The sequence below is a fragment of the Pygoscelis adeliae genome, unplaced genomic scaffold (assembly GCF_000699105.1).
Source record: "Pygoscelis adeliae isolate BGI_AS28 unplaced genomic scaffold, ASM69910v1 Scaffold108, whole genome shotgun sequence".
In the NCBI taxonomy this organism is placed as follows: Eukaryota; Metazoa; Chordata; class Aves; order Sphenisciformes; family Spheniscidae; genus Pygoscelis; species Pygoscelis adeliae.
The window spans coordinates 178,960-197,439 of record NW_008825498.1 but is presented as its reverse complement, the minus strand read 5'-3'; the positions used below and the strand labels follow the sequence as shown (position 1 = coordinate 197,439).

The 18,480-nt window shown below is 40.9% G+C and overlaps 1 protein-coding gene across 1 annotated transcript in view; it reads right to left on the bottom strand.

The window, feature by feature from the left end:
- Positions 1 to 12,466: 12,466 nt before the first annotated feature.
- Positions 12,467 to 18,480, bottom strand: part of GFRA3 (GDNF family receptor alpha 3) — an 18,656-nt gene continuing 12,642 nt past the window's right edge. The window contains exons 3-9 of the mRNA XM_009331454.1: positions 17,025 to 17,300; positions 16,215 to 16,307; positions 15,442 to 15,787; positions 15,254 to 15,363; positions 14,107 to 14,241; positions 12,976 to 13,106; positions 12,467 to 12,675 (exon numbers count right to left, since the gene is read on the bottom strand). Coding sequence (XP_009329729.1) covers positions 12,541 to 12,675; positions 12,976 to 13,106; positions 14,107 to 14,241; positions 15,254 to 15,363; positions 15,442 to 15,787; positions 16,215 to 16,307; positions 17,025 to 17,300 — 1,226 coding nt within the window. The 3' untranslated portion in view covers positions 12,467 to 12,540. The remainder of the gene's footprint in view (positions 12,676 to 12,975; positions 13,107 to 14,106; positions 14,242 to 15,253; positions 15,364 to 15,441; positions 15,788 to 16,214; positions 16,308 to 17,024; positions 17,301 to 18,480) is intronic.

The following is an 18,480-nucleotide window of genomic DNA, read 5'->3' as shown; positions in this document are numbered from 1 at the left end:
GTGTTACCTTTAAAACAAAGGTAAAATTTAATACAGTAAAAATAACTTCCTGGTTAGGTGATAAGATGGTATTGCAGTTGTACTTAGGGAATATACAGAATGGAAAGTGTTTCAAATTTTTGTCATTAAAAGTGTATGCTGCTACATATAATATTGCCATGTCAAATTTCATTCCAGTTATGGGAGTTGTCAACTGAGTATTTTACACTTGCCAATTTCAATATTGATTTGTATTCTCTGCAGAGGTTATAAATTCAGGGTAAAAACTGTCAGTCTAGTGTGACTGACGGGTTCTTGATTAATGAAGCCTGGGACTGAAACTGCAAAAAGGGATGGATCTGCTGTTGCCAGTATGAGGATGGCCGAGTTTTACAGGATGGAGCATCTGTATGTAAAGATGCTTTTCAGTCACTCTTTCTTAAGATAACTGTGAAAATAGTACTATTAATACATGTTGGAAAGCCAGTGAGGGTTTTAATAGAAGTAAACGTGGCTTCTCCAGACTGTGGGCTGCCAGTCCCATCTGGGAAGGCTTCTACGTTAATCTGACATCTTGTTTAGCACTGATAACACTGGAGAGTCCAATTAAAGTATTTCAAGAAGACATCCCCATACAAGACTACATTGATTGTCCACTAATGTGTATTGAATTTTAGCTAAATACAGCCCCGGGTGCTGTGCTGGAAAGCAGGGGAGCTTGCTGTCCGAGCTCTTAATTCCTTTTACATCGATTTGGCTGCTAATGATATAACCTTCTACTCTAATTAACTGTCATCTGCATTAGGCTGAACAAGAGCCCCCTGCTCGAAGCTGTCCACTTGTTTGTGTTATGAAATGTGTCCTCCTTTTATGTTAGATTTTGTCCAGATCAGCTCAGTGTGTGCAAAATAGATCATCTAAAGGATTGACTTTTCTTTTAAATATCTTGTAAAGCAAGTTTGTCTTTCTGCTGTCTACATTCCTGCCTATGTGTCCAGGGCTTATGTTGCTGGTGAGCCTGGCCAGAGCTGGTTCGCTGACTGGATGCTTTTCTAATCCTTCTCAATGGATTATTTGCTCCTTTGGCTGATTTGAGGCTGCCAAGAAAGGGGTAAATTTAGATAAAGATGGGCTATGAAGACCTGAGGATAAATGGGTCCTTTTGTATGTCTTAGGTCTTGAAGCAACCATCAGATGTAAATGACTAAATCAAGCTAAAAACATTGCTAGATTGGAAGGGGTAATCTGCTTATGAAACCATATTGCCAAATCTACAAACTGCCAGTTCTCAGATTAGGAAATTTTGATTTCAGCATCTGAAAAATAAAATGCATGGTTTTAGTGCAAAATTGTTTTTACAGCACCTAATAAGTTAAAGCCACTAGTTTGCAGAAGTTCATCACAAGCAGCTGTTTTGTTTTGTTATGTGTGCTGTTGCCATCTATGTGTTTACACGTTTGCTTTGGGAGAAGGTTGTGAGTCTCATTAGTAAAGATGATGCGAAGTCAGGATTCTGTTCCGTTTTTACCTCTGTAGAAGCTTCATACTCAGTGATAGGCACTGCAGGAAGCTTGCTCTGTATATAAAATGTTGTTGTGTTTTTTTCTTTGAATACTATTTGAGCCGCTTGTTTTTCTATGTTGTTTGTGGGGTTAGACCATCTCCTAAGAAATAGAGGTATGTATGATTGCATTTCTGGTGTTCATTGGTGGCTGTTCAGCCAAACTTGACAGCTAATAACTGTTTCAAGATTTTTGTGTCTGTGCACTTCTGAGGCTAGTAGCTATGAGGAGAGATTAAAATCAGTGCTGAGGGGTAAAACTCTGTCAGAACTCAGCTAGCAGCTACCAGCCTCTTCAGTCAGCATGTGCTGATGTCACTTAATGGGTAGCACATACATAATCCTGAATGGGTTTACAGCATTTTCCATTTCTTGCCTGATGGGGATAGTTAGGAATACAGGCTTATTGGGGTGGGGGTGTATACACACACACCACTATATATACACACACACACACTCTGTTACTTCAAAGATGACAATAGATCTGTGAAAGCAGGTTTCATTAGTTCCTTTGCTTAGGGAGCAAGTTGTTTCCCATGTTATTCTAGTCATATAATGATAAAAAAAGAATTCTTACTCTAATCTGTGTGTAACAAAATATTTCTAGTTCTGGTTTATTTATACTAAAATGATGATGTCATTCCAGTTTCTGCTAAGAAAATGTACAGCTTTCAGTAATTCAAGTATTTATTCACAGCAATAGAATTTCTTTTTTCTTTATTGTGCCATATTTGATAAGAACTAACAATCATTTTTATATTATTTTCCTAGCATGTATCTCAGGACATACTTAGAGAGGTAACTAGATGATGAAAGTAACAATTTTCCTCTCCTTTAGTACTCTACAGATTCCAAGCCTTTCCCCTCCTTTCTCTTTACTTCCTCTTTACTAATTAACTACCTTACTGCACAGTACACATAGGCTTTCACAAAAGTTACTAGAGCAAAAATACAATCAGTACCTGAAGTTCAGTATACTGATAATGTAAAAACAAGAAAATTCAGGTTAAGCAGGATGTAATGCATCAGTCTTGCTATTGTATTTTCACTTTACACAGACTGAGAATTACTGGATGTAACAACATCGCATTCCAACTTCAGTGCTAGAATTTTTTTTGTCTTCCGGAAAAATCTCAACAGAAGCTGAGTGGTTTGTACTTCATGAGTAGCTGAGGATCTGAAGGTCACCATCTTGTCTGAGAACTGGAATTCTTTGACAGGAAAGCAGGCATTTTTCTTTCCAAGAGGAGGCATTTTTTTCCCCTTGAGGCATTAATGGAACAGTGCTTCAGTGCTGACAAACAAATACACAGTGAGATTTCTGGTTGTTATTCAGTGTGGAGGGGTCAACTAGGACAGCTTTTAAATTATACTAATAATGAAATATGTGTCTAAGTATTGGTGAAAGAGGGCAGAAGTGAATTTCCTAGACTGCTGTTTCTATTTCACTGACAAGTAGAGCTCAGGAAACTGTGCTTAAAACCTGGCCTACACCTCTTTTTATTTTTTAAGTCCTATTGATTACTAGTTATGCTCTTAGGCATATATTGAGTAATTAATTTTACTTGAAGCAATGCAACCAGTCCTGATTTAATTCTTGATCCATCATTTTTGATTTGCCAGAGACTTGCATGTGTAATTAGTGCTGTCACCTTCTGTTAATAGAAAGTCTATACATGTCGTAGAAGCAATGATGATACATTCTGCTGGGTCATGGCATTGCTTTTGCATAATCTGGTTTCTTTCCAGCCAGTAGCTGTGAGCAGCAAACGGAGGAATGGGGAAATAGCACAATCCAGAAAATAGAGGAACAGTTAACAATTTTTCAGTGTGGCAAAAGGTTAACATGAGTGGGTCCCAAAAGGTGGGTTTATTGGCAATTTTAAAAGAAAGGTAATCGGCAAGGAGATGAGCAGCACCCAAAATTAGATAGGGTGCTTGAGATCCGTGATCATCAAAAGCATCTAATGAAGCGGAGGAGTAGGCAACATGATTACACGTGAAATTTGGTGTTGGCAGATGTTAGAGAATACATACAAGAAGGAATGATTGGAATACTCATGCTTATGGGGCTCTGTGTTGCTTATAACCCCTTAAAAAGATCCAGGTATCACTGACCAAGATGATAAAGACTTCTGCTCAGTGAGCAATAGTAGTGGTTAGAAGAGAAATAATCCACCTTAAGATTTTCAGTTAAAACATTATTCTGGTGGTCTCAGCTCTGGGGCCTCCGAACAGCTAGGCCTCACTAAGTCTGCTTTGCTTTTCTCTTATTAACTGTTCTATTCAGGGGTGAAGAGAAAAACCAAATCGGACATCAGTATTAAATTGCAAATGGAACAGGCCAGAGAAAGTGTCTGAGTTGGGGGTTCCGTCTTTGTATTCCTGGCTGATACTGGGCAGACCAGTGTACTGAATCCTGAAGTCAACTTGCAGTGGTTGGCACTGAGCAATTGGGAGGAAAAGACAGTCTCATGGAGAATTTATGCAGGCTCCTGTTAGAAAGCCCAGCCTCTGCTGGGGGTGAGGACAGTTGGGTAGAGATGACGCTGGTGGCCTAAAAAGGAGCACATCGCAGAGTAATTGATGCAAATCCACAGTTCAGTTTGCCTTTTCTCCAAAAATCATTACTCTCTAATTCACATGTAGAGGGAGGGATCTTTTCATTCTTCTCTCCTCCCTCAAGCATCTGGCTTTATTCAAGAGCTGGGAACAGAAGAATACAAAGGAGGTGTTTTATTGGAACGAGTTTCCTTCAGGAAGCTTTGCTGCTTTTGCTGGGGAAGTGGCCTGACATGCAAGAAAAGTCTTGACACATTAAAGACACTTCAGTTGCTGCTTCTACTTAAGTGGAGTTTGTACTTGACGAATGCTGAAGATGAACCATACCCTGTTGCAGAAGGTTGTGTAACCTTTGACAGAACATGTTCCTTAGTTAGCTGAGTTCTATGATAGCAGGATGTGATATGATGAGCTTAGTTTGAAAAGTTGTGTTTGTATTTTTTTACAACATAGCAGACTATATGTACTTTATTTATCTCAAAAGCAGAAGTGAGTTGTTAGATTAGCAAGTGTGTAGACCATTTTTACTTGTGTCTATGTGGCATTGCTGATTGAGGACATAATCAGAACTAAAACATAAAAGACATCTGGAGAAGAAAAATTATTTGGGTCTTAAAACAGGGTGTTAGACTAAGTCTTGAAAACGTTATGCCTTAAATAAGCAACTGGATTCTGAATTGAAAAGTTCATGCTTGGAATTCTGAATTAAAACACAGACTCAGGTGTATACCTGAGTAATATTATGCTAACATGAGTAACAGTAGGCTTTCTGGTGAGAGCTGCTATCTAAGCTGAGATCGATCAAAAATAAATGAATAATAATAATCTAGTAAATTGATCAACTTATCATCTTTTCCCTTTTCTTACCATTTTATTGTGCCTGATTTACCAGACGGAAGATGTAACTTGGTGATGCTTGAGAACAGAGGCAAACCTTGAGCTTCTAGTGTTAGCATTTCAGCCCTATAGAGGGAATGTATGTCCTATGTAGTATGAATAAAACAGCTGAGATTTTACTCCCAACTTTTTAGTAAATTCCTTCATGACAAGTCATAATCTCTCTCTGCCTAAGGGCCTTTCTGTGTTGAACAGATATATAAAACTTGCATTTGCACTGTGATTTGTATTTGCATATTAAAAATGAAGCGTTCAGTGCACTACAAATGTGCTTCTGATGTGATACCACTGCAGCTCCAAGTTGGATGTAGAATAGCAATCAGTTGTGTAGTGTATTTGAAGACCTGGACTACTTGTGTGTTAAAAACTTTGCACAAGGCTGGACTGAAATTGAGAAAAAATATGGGAGATCTCTTAACTAGTTTCTGCTAGAACTGTCGTAAAAGCCGCTCATGCTCTGATTTGGAATGATGGGAGTGAAATCCAAAGAGCTTGAGGCTGGAAGAATTAGCTGCTAATCTCACATTTCTACAAAAAGACTGAGCAATTCCTGTTTTATAGCCCTGAAAACATAATGGAGCCCTGGGGATCACTGACACAACAAGCTTCTGAGAGCCACTAGCACTTAGCAAAATTGACTTCAGTTAATCAAAAGATTCTTTAGGGAGAGGGGGGAAAAAAAAAGCTGCGGGTTTGGAAAGCTGCAGAACAAGTAACTGTGTGTAGATGGTTAAAGAAATTTCAGTTCCTTGCAGTGGGGCTCAGTGACCTATAATGGCAGTATCTAATGGGCTAACTTAAATAGAAGGAAAAGTAATTTAAGTGCTAGACTGGTGGGGAAAAAAGTGAAAGGGAGGCGAGTACAGTGGCACTTGGCTTGACCTTTATTAAAACATTTCTTGAGCAAGTTGTGTATGGATCTGCAAGCACATAAGAGACTACAGCAACAATAGGCACATAGAGAACAGAATTATCCAGCGTGCATGATATGGAATATTAACATGCCCCATTATGAAGAAACCTTTGCCATTATTCTGACTCGTGCCATTTTCCTGTAGTCCTAGGTAAAAGGAAGCACTGAATTATAACTGATACCCCACAGTTCTTGAAAGTCCTTGGCATTTTTTTAAAGAGCCCATGGTGAAATCTCTGATGCAGGATTCTAAACTGGCGTGTAGGTTTGAAGTCAGCTTGGTTTTAATAGTGTCCTTTTCTTAGGAGAAAACACATTGTATTATGTTCTGCTGATAACTGTTGAGTGCTAGATGTTTTAAAAGAAATCTGGGGGGGAATCACCCTTTCTATAGTCCATTGGAATGCCCGACATTGTAAGAACAAAGCTGGAATAACTAAAATAGGACAAATATTGCAGAAAACAGTTTTGAAAAGTTTCCATTTGCTTTGTTTAGGGACTTAAGACTGCAAGGAACCTCATGTGTCATCAGGTCCAATCTCCTGTTATCACAGTCACAAGTTCATACATATAATCTGTCACGTAATACTTGTTTTTTCTGAGAGCAAATGTGTTATGTGTCTCACAATAACGGAATAAATGTTTTTATTTCAGTGGAGTTCAAATTAGTTACTTGTGGATGCCAGGGGAATTTATCTGCAACAGCAATTCCAGCATTATAGAACAGCTTGCAGCTTTTTCTTGCTGAATATGTTACTGTAAAACACAATTTTAATTTTGGCTCTGTGTATGTGTTGCAATGCATATGTTTCCATGTAACATTCCTCCCGGACCAAATGCCAAAAAGATAGGAGTCGGAATGGACACAGTTTAGAACAAGAAGCATCGTTACAGGGAAAACACTTCTGTTTTCCTTACCTGAGCAGTATACTGGAAAGAGGAAGATGGAAATACAAAGATCAAAATCTTTAATTTAGGCATGGATGTGAATGTGGAATCCTAGATGGTTGTGGCAGGAGAAAGAAAACTGAAGTCTCATGCAACCATTTCATTCTTGCACTATCTTCAAGGGGATGATATATGCAACAGGGTGTATGTGTGTGTGTTGTGTAATGGAAGTGGAATAAAAAAATGTTAGATACATGGTTACAATTGCTCTAACTCTGTTTAGTGCTTTTCTATAATTTTGCTTTTTATTTTGATCAGAGGTTGCTGAGATATAATTCAGTTGACTAATTTACTAAATAATTTTAATTCAGTCAGATAATCAGTAGAACAGTTATCAGTCATCTTATCTACACACAGAGATAACTGTAATCTTCTCCTGTGTTCTCAAGCTTACTAGCAATTCTTCTTGCAAAGTGCTTCTAGAGGCTCTAGTCTACATCTCTTAGCTCTTCAAGCATCTAGTGGTGTGAACTCCGTGATTCTGGCCACGCAATAAAACAAAGGCAAAGATTATTTTCTCTCCATCAGGATAAGCTATTAGAATGTTGCTTAATAAATATCATCTGATGGGGGCAGGGGAAGAACAGCTGAATCTCATGCCTTACAGGAAAACAGGTGGGACCAATAAGAAGAAAGGTGAGCCAAAAATCACACAATTATTTTGTGCTAGCTTAATGGCTGCCTTGTTCTGCCCAAAGGTAAAGACATAGTTATCAGCGCCATTTATCAGGTACACCATTTTAGTATAAACTTGTTTAAAACAGGGTAGAGCCCCTTTTTCATCTTAATTAGACAGTAACCCATTGATTCCAAGTGGGCCTTCATTTTCTAATTATTTAGTACATAATATAATGTCATTAAACATCTTTGAGTGGACAGGATTGCTCTAAAAGCTTTAGCTCCAGAGCTCTAATATTAGGCTTTTGGCATTCATCCCTGTGTGTGAAAAGCAGTCAGTTTGTTTACCAGGAATTTAGATTCACATTACTGGGGGAATTAGCAGTGAGCTATTAGTCTGATTCAAGCACTTAACAATTGCTGATCATCTCCTCCTAGCCTGGGGATAATGGAGGTGATCAGCTGTAAATGGAAAGTATGTGGGGCTATTTTCATGAAGGCACTTGGAGAGAGTGCTGCATCCCCTGACCTCTGCTAACCCTGGGGTTTGCAAGAAACCCAAACACCAAGTCACTTCCTGGAGGAGAGCTAATCACCTATAAGAAGAGCTTCCATTAGAGACTAAACCAAGCTCAGCCTCAACCGACCCACCCTCATCTGAAAAAAGGTTCAGCCACAAAATCCCTGAGGTAGAAGTGATTAGCCTCTGATTGTATTTACCAGTATCTGTTTCGATGGGGGAAGCAACTGTAGAATAGCGGCTGGTTTTGATTCCGTAGGGGTGCTGAACGATCCTGTTGAGCTCAGTGGTGCTGGTTGGCTTCCCGCTTCTCCACTGTTGTCCCCAAAAGCTTTGTCTGGTTCATGGACACCTCAAAGATTACTTTGAAAGTTTTCCTTCTTGTTCTCGTGTAAAGTTGCCCACTGTTTTAGCAAATAGAGTGACTTGTGATTTTTAGGATGTATTGAAAAAGATACTTTAATTCTTTATAGGTGCCAAACCTGTAGTGTTGTAGACTCAGTTACCTTTTATTGTCAGCAGATGTTAAGAGGCATGCCAGGGAGCTGTAGCCAGGAATTTCTGTTTGAAGTAAAGTGTATCTTTTCCTCATCTGTGATACATATTGTGCCCCCCTTTAAAAGGAAAACTGCAGTCACTTGATTCTTACTGAAACATATGCAGTTTTGGAAGCAGTGGGAATGATTTTAATGAGGCAAGGACACAATAATTTTGGACTTCCAAATTCAAGGCTTATCTCTGGCATCATCTTGTTTATGACCTCGGGCAAGAAATGTGTATTGCTTTTCCCACTTGTCGCACGTGAAACAACTTATCTAACACAGTAACTAAGCTCACTGCTGGAGAAAGACTATACGAATGCCCTTTGTAAATGCTATGTTAGACCATGTGAAGGTATCTAAAGCTATGTCAGAGTTCTAGAAGCCGTGTCTGAAGTACCTGACAGTGAGTGATGTCTGTAAAAGTTGTTAAGATTGCTTTGTAAGAGATTGTGTCTAACTCCGTTCTTTAAATTTCTTTCCCATAATGCCTCTAGCAGTGGGAGACAAGGAGCGTAGCTTCTATTAAATGTGAAGGAAGGCAGGAGACATCTAGAGTTGCAAGATAAATTTTATTAGTGAGATTTGGCATTATTTTACACTTTAAAAATAATCTACATTACAACAGTTGGAAAGTTTCCTCCTTGTATATGCTTGCTGAGAGCTTGATGTTAAGACTGTCGGGATAGAGAATTTTTATTAGATTATTTTTGTATTTAGACTAAAGGTACTTACGGGATGTTGTATTCCAGTTTCTGGGGAATAGAAGCTGAGGGGTTTTTGTAAATTGCCCTGTAGTATGGTTAGTAAGAACTGTTCTGAAGGGGTTTAGGTTAACTGTGCCAGTCTTTGAACATCGGTGATGCTAACTGAACTGATACTGATATTGGCATGACAGTTCTAGTAGTAGTTATACTTGTATGCTTGTATGCTGTGTAGTTGAATAACTGTGATATTTGGAGCTCAGGTGTTACAAAAGTCTAAGTGAAAATGGGTTTGTACTCATAGCAGTGTGAGTACCTGTGAATGCAGGTGTATTTAGAGGTGAATTTTGTTTGCAGTTATTGATGAACAAGCCTAAGAGGCAGCCGTGTATATAAAGGTGCATATGTACATGCAAAAGGGATATAGGACACTTGGAGAAAAACCCAAACTGACATGTTTTGCTTTAATTTCAGTCTACAGCAGGATTTGTCTGAGTGTCAAGCATTTTCCTATGTAATCCAGAACATGACAGGAGGCTGCAATTGCAATCAATAACCTTCTTAGTAGGGGTAAGGGGCTAATGGTCCACAGTGCCCTGAATATGAACAACAAAATGCTAATACCTTTTTCCATATCAACCTGTCTTAGAGCACTAAAGTCGGGAAAGAGGAAAGATCACGGTGCAGATGAGTGGAAGATGAATGTAGTACACTGTGTGTGTGGTACAGACGGCTCAGGGAAATCTACTCCATGATTCTCACAAATATCTCACTGATTTGTGGAATATTGGAAAGAACAACATTTTCTTCTTCCCTGTCACTCTCCACTAAATTCTGGAGATGACAGACTGTATTACACTACAGTCAAGAGTCTTGACACGTTTCTAGTCCCGCCACGTGGAGGATGGTCTAATGTAGATATTAGAATATGGTAACATGGACTCTGTTTTCATTAAAGAATGATAGCAAACATGTGGAAACAGTGCTGTGTCTTATTCCAAATAGCCATATTTCAGTAGGTAATTGGAAATACCAGCATTTGTACTCTTCTTTACTAAAAAGACATGATATTTGTTCCTACTGCATGGAAATAAGATGTTGCTTCTCTGTGCAACAGAGGCGATGGTTCTGCTCCATGCAGTGATTTCCTTGCCCTACCTGCCCAGGAAGTAAAGAGAAGGCTGGAATTTGAAATGGAACTATTACCACTGCAGAAGGACAATTACTCTGATACACGTGACAATGTAAGATTCTGTAATAAGAAGGTGTCTGACAGTGACTGGGAACCACAGCACATTACCGAGCTGGTGCTTCCCTGGCAACAGATAAAGCACAGGGTAAAAAGAAATACCCACCTGTTCTGCATCTATTCAGGACTGTAATATTGTTTGGCTGTGTATAATATTGTTCAGATCTGTTGCATCTCATAGGATGAGCAAGGGGCACTATATGTGTGCATGGAGGAGCTGCTTTAAGCTGAGTTTCTAGCTATCCTGAAAGCTTAGGCTGGCTGATGAGGCAACTCTTGCACATAATTGATTGTGGACTATTAACCTATGCTCAGAAATCAATATTCACTTAACACCACATTTTAACAGCCAAATGCAGTACAAAATAACAGCAGTTACACAGTGCACACGTTTACACTCAGAATAAACAGGTCATGAAATAGACCTCTGCAGAGGAGGAGGAGATTGGGCAGGCAGCGTGGAAGGGGACAATGACAACTGGAATATGTGGAGAGGTACAAGGTAGTTGCAGCTCCCAGAGATTTTTGCAACTGAATGTCCCAGGGTTTTGTCGTCAATACAACTTCAATGAGCTATATGCATTCTCTAAGCATTATTAAGAAGGTTCGTCTTGAGGCCAGGCAAGGTCATCCTTTGCTAGATAAGACTAAATTTACTGGGGTTAAGCACAGAAATCCATCTTAACCCACGAAACCCAAGTCTGTTGCTAGCTGTGATAATGGATGATATATATATGTTGCAAGGGGCAAAACAGAAAGGAGCAAGAATATAAACTGTAGTATAGTGTCCTTGATCTAGGGTGGTATTTTTCATATACTTAAAAGGTGGTATTTTTCATATACTTAAAAGGTGGTATTTTTCATATACTTAAAAGGTGGTATTTTTCATATACTTAAAAGAATGGATTTGAAAAGGGAACTGAAAATAATCCAGAACTGGTGTTTACCAAGGGCTTCATGTGTATGTTTATTGAGCTTTACTTGCAACCCACTCTGGAGCGTGGACTTCTAGTCTTTAGGATGGTATGCTGTACTCTGTGCCTTGACAGGCTTGAGGAGTGGACCCACGTGAACCTCATGTAGTTCAACAAGGCCAAGTGCAAGGTCCTACACCTGGGTTAAGACAATCCCTAATATCAATACAGACTGGGGGATGAATGGATCGAGCGCAGCCCTGCAGAAAAGGACTTAGGGATACTGGCGGATGAAAAATTGGACATGAGCCAGTAATGTGCACTTGCAGCCCAGAGAGCTGTATCGTATCCTGGGCTGCATAAAAAGAAGCGTGGCCAGCAGGTCAAGAGAGCTGATTCCCCCCCCTCTACTCTACCCTACTTGGAGTCCTGCGTCCAGCTCTGGGGTGCTGGGAGACTTTTTACCAAGGCCTGTAGTGACAGGACAGGGGGCAACGGATTTAAACTGAAAGAGGGTGGGTTTAGATTGGACATAGGAAAGAAATTTTTTATCATGAGCGTAGTGAGATACTGGAACAGGTTGCCCAGAGAAATTGTGGATGCCCCCTTCCTGGAAGTGCTCAAGGCCAGGTGGGATGGAGCTTTGAGCAACCTGATCTAGTGAAAGATGTCCCTGCCCATAGTAGACGGGTTGGACTAGATGATCTTTAAAGGTGCTTTCCAACCCAAATGGTTCTATGATTGTATGCCTGAGTAAGAGCTCCAGAAGGTGGGGTGGTAGGACACGCTGTGTCAGGTCCCTCCCTGCAGTCAGAAACCAAACCCTGCACAAGTTCTGACAGAACTCAGACCTTTGTTTTAAAATATTGTGGAATATTAGCCTGACTGTTACTCAAAATGCTAACATGGCAGAAGCAATGGTGGGCACCATATCTGCAGAGCTCAGGGCAAACTGATTGGGGAAAGTGGGGTGCAAGTTGGGGGGAGGTTTTCAATGACTGCCATTCTGGGTTAAGGCTGTTCCATTCCTCTTTTCTGGAAGCCTTCTGTTTCCCAAAGCTAAATCAGTAGTGGGAGGTGCCTGGATATGGAATAAGATTAATAATATGGGAAGGAAAGATACCATTTATGCCAAGCTAACATGGGCTCAGCAACAGGGGCAGGAACAGAGCCAGAGACGGCCAAGAAATAGCAGCTCCAGAATATACAGCAGAGGCCATAGGCATACTACTGTGTTCGGAGATGTCTCGCTGTGTCTTCCCTTCAGCCACCTAGGAAATGAAAAGGAGGAATGAATCCCAGTTAGACACATTCATGCTCAAATGTCTGGCTGCAGAGCCTCCAGTTCTGAGCACTAATGTGAGACTATAGGAAACTCCTGTGGCCAGGCCTCCTATTTTGCTTGTCTGTGGAAGGAATAGTTCAAGGTAAAGTGGTCCAGGGTTCTGCATGCATGTGGCATCCCTTGCTTTCATGTCCAAAATCACACAATTCCAGATCCAAGGTTTTTCAACCACTGTCTCTAGACGACTTGACTCACTGCTTTGTGAAGGCAACAAAGCAATGCATACCTGGGACATTTCTGAAGCAAGAGATGTGCTGGCACTGTCTCCTTGGAAGCTTAGGGAAGATGAATAAAATAAGTCTTCCTGTCTTTCTAGAGCTGTCTGCTTCGGGTGCATTTGAGACCAAATGGTATTTTCTGCAAACAGAAGTAAAGCAAGAGTCTTATTGTGCTTTTCTTGTGCACACCTTGGAGTCTAGTGAACAGAAGGCTAAGGAAGCTATTTTAGGAAGTGCACTCACAGGCTGTGTGGCTTTGCTTTAGAAAATACATATTCTCTGTTCAGTGAATGGCCTGTTAGTTTGTGGGTTTACTTGTGAGGTTGAGCAGACTGCAAAGCCAATTTGCACTGTATTTGAGGACCTTTGGGTCCCTCTGGGACTTTCCCAGCTGTCTATTTTGTAAGGGGCAGATATGCAGTATCTCAGATGAGATGTTTAGGTTGTAGGTGTATCTATAGTGCTGGGTGTAAGGCTTTTCTATACAGCAGGAGGTAGGTTTAAATATTAATCATTTATCTAATGATGTTGGTTTCTTTTATATCCTTTGGAAGCTTTTACAAACATAAAATATTTAAATCTTACTAAGGTCTGTTGCCAAAATGCTAGGGAGATAAAAGAAATACAGACTTAGGATTACATAGTTGCATGTAACAGGATTTTTGTAATTGCTATGCTGCTGAATCTAATAAGAGGGGCTGTGTCAGGAGCTGCTTATCTTGACCAAGGAAGTGAGGGCCAAAGGCGAGCATAGGAAAGGAGGTGGGGAAGGAAACTCAAACCCCATAATCCTGGTGCACTGATGTGGTTACTCAGCAGCCTATGGATACAGCATGTCTGACCTCCCATGGTGATTTTTTTTTTTTTTTTTTTTTTTTGCAACCCCTTCATTTGAATGCTGTTTGGAAATAGCTTCATGGTGTTTGAGATGAACAGAAGTGTTGCCAAAAGATATAGAAACACTTCTGAGAGCAGATCCAGGCTGGTCCCATAGGTTGGATAGGAGATCATGGAGACAACTGCAGAAGAAGACAGAACTATACGCAAGAGCAATGCAACGTAGGATCTTGAAATCAACAGGATTTGAATTTCCCTGTGCTGAGCTGTTTCTCTGATTCTGTGATATGATTGATGCTTACCAAGGCATTTGTTGCTCTCAAACATGCCGAGTATCTGGTCACACTTCTCCTTCTGGTTGCCGCTGCTCTCACATGTACACCACAGAGACACCTCCACACTGGAGTTACTGACATAGTTGGGTGTCATGGGCGTGCCTGTCCCAAATCCCCAGAAACTGGAATCAGGATTTACTTCACCAAATGAAAGAAGCATCATGAGTCCTGTTACACTAAAGGATACACTGCCCTGGAGGCAGAAGCCTTCCATTGCGATATGCATGTTACCCAGGAGAGGTCAGGAGCCCTTGCAAGGTGATCCAGGCCTGGTGAATCTACGTGAAGTCTGCTGGGCTGTGAGAAAGTGTGGAGATTGCTACCCCTGACTCAGGCAATCTGATGGTGAAGTATACTGATAACTGAAGCTGGTGCAAGCATTAGATTAAGGATGTGAAGAATCTGCAGGGACTCAGCTGCAGTACTGGCATATGGCAGCAAAAGGCACTCTTACTTCTTATGTAGCTGGCAACACTGTGTGACCAAATGCCTTTTGCCAAATGAATGCTGCACACCTGTAGTGTGCCATTCAGCCAGAGTTCATTTAGCACAAAAACAGCAAAGACGGCTGGAAAACCAGAAAGTATAGTCTAGATTTACAGCTTCTGAGATATTGCTGCTCTTTACAGCTCCTCTTTTGAGCCACTCTGAAAAAGTATTAGCAGGTTGGCAGTGAATGCCTAAAATCAAAAATAACCTTCATTCTAACAACTGGTAGTGCCATGTTCTGGCTGGCTCTGAGAAGATAGTGTATACAACACTAACAAGCCATCAGGAGTCTAAAAGTTAGCCAGTGAGGGAACGTCATGTTTAATCACTGCTGTGATGGGATGTAAATCCTGCAACAGGAATGACATAGCTCATACAGGCCCAGAGAGCCCTGTTGGTCAGGCATTTAGAGCACTTTGTACCGGCTGATGATGCAAACAGGTGTTCAGAAATCTCAGGGAAGTGCTGCTGATGTGACAGCAGAGGATGGGACAAAGTAGAGTAATAAATGCCATGGAAGAGCTCTCTCTGAGCTGCATTTACCTTGGAAGCCAGCATCAGAGTGTGCCTGCAAGTTTGTGGCCTGAAAGCATCCAGCCTGTATGTTCCTGTGGATATCACTTACCAATCATCCCCATGTAAGCCTGCAGGCACGCAGCATGGTTGTGCTGAGAGCAACCATCTGGAGACATGTCTGCAGGTTGACAATTTTGTTGGAAGTCAGCCAGTCGGGATCTGTAGGGAGGAAAATGAGACTATCAGTGTCTACGCTGTTCTCTTCTCTTGGCTAATGTCTGCTGCTGCCAGACCTACTTGCAGATATGGTCTTCTAAGCAGGAGTCCAGAAGCCAGAGGCAATTGGGTTTGGTGTTATACTGGAAGGAACAATCAGGAACAATAGTTTTCCGGCGGCGTTCTCCACAAAGTTCATCTTGACATGGACAGAATAGGATCCTTTTGGTGAAATCCTCAGGGACTTTCTCAAAGAAATTCCTTAGCCCTCTGTGGCATTTGCGACGGTCACACATGTCCTCACTTCCTGCTCCCTTGGTGCAGATAGAGGCGTAGTCTGTGCGCAGACGAACACACTTCTTGCTCAGATTACAGACATGAGTTGCTTTCAGGCATGGATTTGTTGCATCTCCTGCTAACTGTGAGCCTATAAAACCAAAAGAGACCCAGAAACAATGAAGCAAGTGTCCAGAAGAGATTCTGTGTGGAAATATGGGTAGCCCTTACTTGATGGTCAGATTGGGAACGTCAAAAAGAACAAAGCAAATTAGTCCTGCTATGTGCCTGTAGTATGACACTGCAGTTATACTAGTTAGAAAATCGTATTTTTTATTGGTTCATGTTAGAGTGTTTGTTTCAGAGAATGCACCATTGTGGGTTATTCCCTGTTTCATGGGCCTGGATCTGTGACTATATTTACACTTGGTAGGGGGGACAAATTTAGGCAAGTATCCAGAGCAGGCGTTCCTCTGATTAAAGGGGCCGCTACCCCAAATTGTTCTCCTTAATAATTTTCAGCCCCTGAAAAGATAAGAAAGGGCAGCGTTATATCATATAACCATTACAATCCTTACCTGATAACAGAGCTGCCAGTTTATTGTAATCTGTCTTCCAGTGTTCTTCATTTGCTGGATTCTCATAGGGAGAAGTCTCCAAATTGAAATAACCTAGGCAAGATACAAGATATTTTATGCAGTGGGAGAAATGCTCTGTGACCAGCTTCTTTTTTTTTTTTTAATGGATTTTTTTTTTCTTATTTGTGCCTGGCTGTTTCCTCAGGCTGGAGTTCAGAGATGTTCTGTCTTGCTTAAAACCAAATGCCAAGAATGGTTCTGCTGGAGATGCAAAGGTATTACTGTGTAAAAACAGCATTACATCTTGTCATCAGATTTCCTCTGGCTGGAATTTGGTCTATGTTGTCATTTGCTTTTTTTCAGCCTCAGTACTAGAGAGGAGATGTGCAACACAGGACGTCTTTAGTGGGAGGCCAAGTAGAAGCATCTCACTAAAGCTGGAAAGAAGCCGCATGCTCAGGGATGCCGTTACAGTGTGTGTCATAATCACACATCCGTTTTCAGTGATGGATGGATGTCACCATTTTGAGGTGATTTTCACAGCAGTCTCCCCTCACAGCACTAAATCTAACTGCCTCAGAGTAGCTACCTTTGTCTCTTAGGGTCCCTGGTGTATCTGAAGGGCCAGTCCCAGACCAGATCAGTTTTCTCTGCTTATCAAACAGAGCAGTAATGAATTCTCTTCACTAGGAGATGTGGTTCCAAAGTGATACCTGCAGTGTTGGGAAGTGGCCTTTCACAGTTGTTTTCAGATGGGGGTGAGGGGTGAGCCTTACTAGTACTCTGTAAATTCATATTATTTCATCTCACCATCTGTCACGCTGGAGTGAACGGTCCAGAAAACACGTAAGCAGTGTTCCTGTCTCTTCATGCGCCGGTGACATTTGCAGTGCAGCAAAGAGCTGTTTCCGAGGTCTAGCTCTGCATTCAGACATCTGACCCTGCTATCATGATCCAGTGGAAGGAAGCGAGTCTTTGCCAGGGCACAGTTTTCCAGGATCCTGTAGGTGGCATTGCAGGTAGAGTCTGAGAGGCACAGCTGTTCAGCTGCTATGCAATCACTCCTTGGCAGAGCCAGTAGGTCTCCTGGTCAAGTAGGGAAAAGATTGTTAGGATCACAATCACGATGAATGCCACACAAGCACCTTGCCATTGTTCTGTAGGCATCCTATGTTCAGTAAGGACTCCTCTCCAGAGGCAGAACTGGTTGGGGTCTTTCATATGGAGTAGTAAGGAACAAGAGCTGTCTCCATTTAGAAACAAAAGGATGAGTATTAATGTATGAAACAGGGAACAAAAGGTTAGAGAAAAATCTCAAAAATAATTTTGTTTAATAAAACCTTTTTTTATCACCCTTAACTCTTTCAACTTGGCCAGGATCAGGGATGGCTCTGTATTTTATGGAGTAGTAAATCCCTGTGGAAACCTTGGGGTTGCTGAGGCCTGCTTTGAAGAAGCTCTTCTATATAGGTAATGAAAACTGGAGTGCAATAAGCACATAGTAACACCATACTGTGTGCTGTGAGTCAGTGCTGCTGCCATTGCTCAAGTATATACTGGTCATTAAGAGAAGTACTGAGAAAGCCATTTGTAGGGTGTAAAAACAACTACTGAGCTTGGAAACTTAAGTATTAAGAATGCATATTTTTTGCATAATAGAATAAATCCTTAACATAAGATCCAAGTAGCTTCATACAGAAGTGCTGATATGCAATCAATTTAAGTATTAGAACCCAGTCCCTGAAATCCCTGCCAAAAATGCTGGGATGCAAGCTTGGCCTTCCGGCTTTCATCTGTTAGTTGATAGTGAACTCTGACTATATCTCTGTGTGTGTGTATATTTGCATAACGCATTCATTGATTATACATATACACACACGCGTGCGTGTGCACCACCTTATGTGGAAGTATTAAATAATCTCAATTTAACAATATAATCTTTAAAACTAGACTTTTTCAGCTTTTTAATTTTTTATATAGACTGTTGTCTCCTAAGGGTAATACTGGGGTGATACCTAGCATTATGTTGTCACGGGTAGGTGAATTCAGTCTGTAATCTTTCTTCATTTCTGTAGTATATGAATCTTTGTTTACAGTACAAGTACAATGAAGACCTGGAACAAGACTGTTTGCTAATAATTTATATATAGGCTAGTACGTTTCTTCCTGTCAGGACAATATTGCTTGGCTGGTTTTAGGAAATGACTGTGCTGAGCCTTACATCTACGTTTAATGTTCTTTGGGTACATGATCTTACCTATCATTC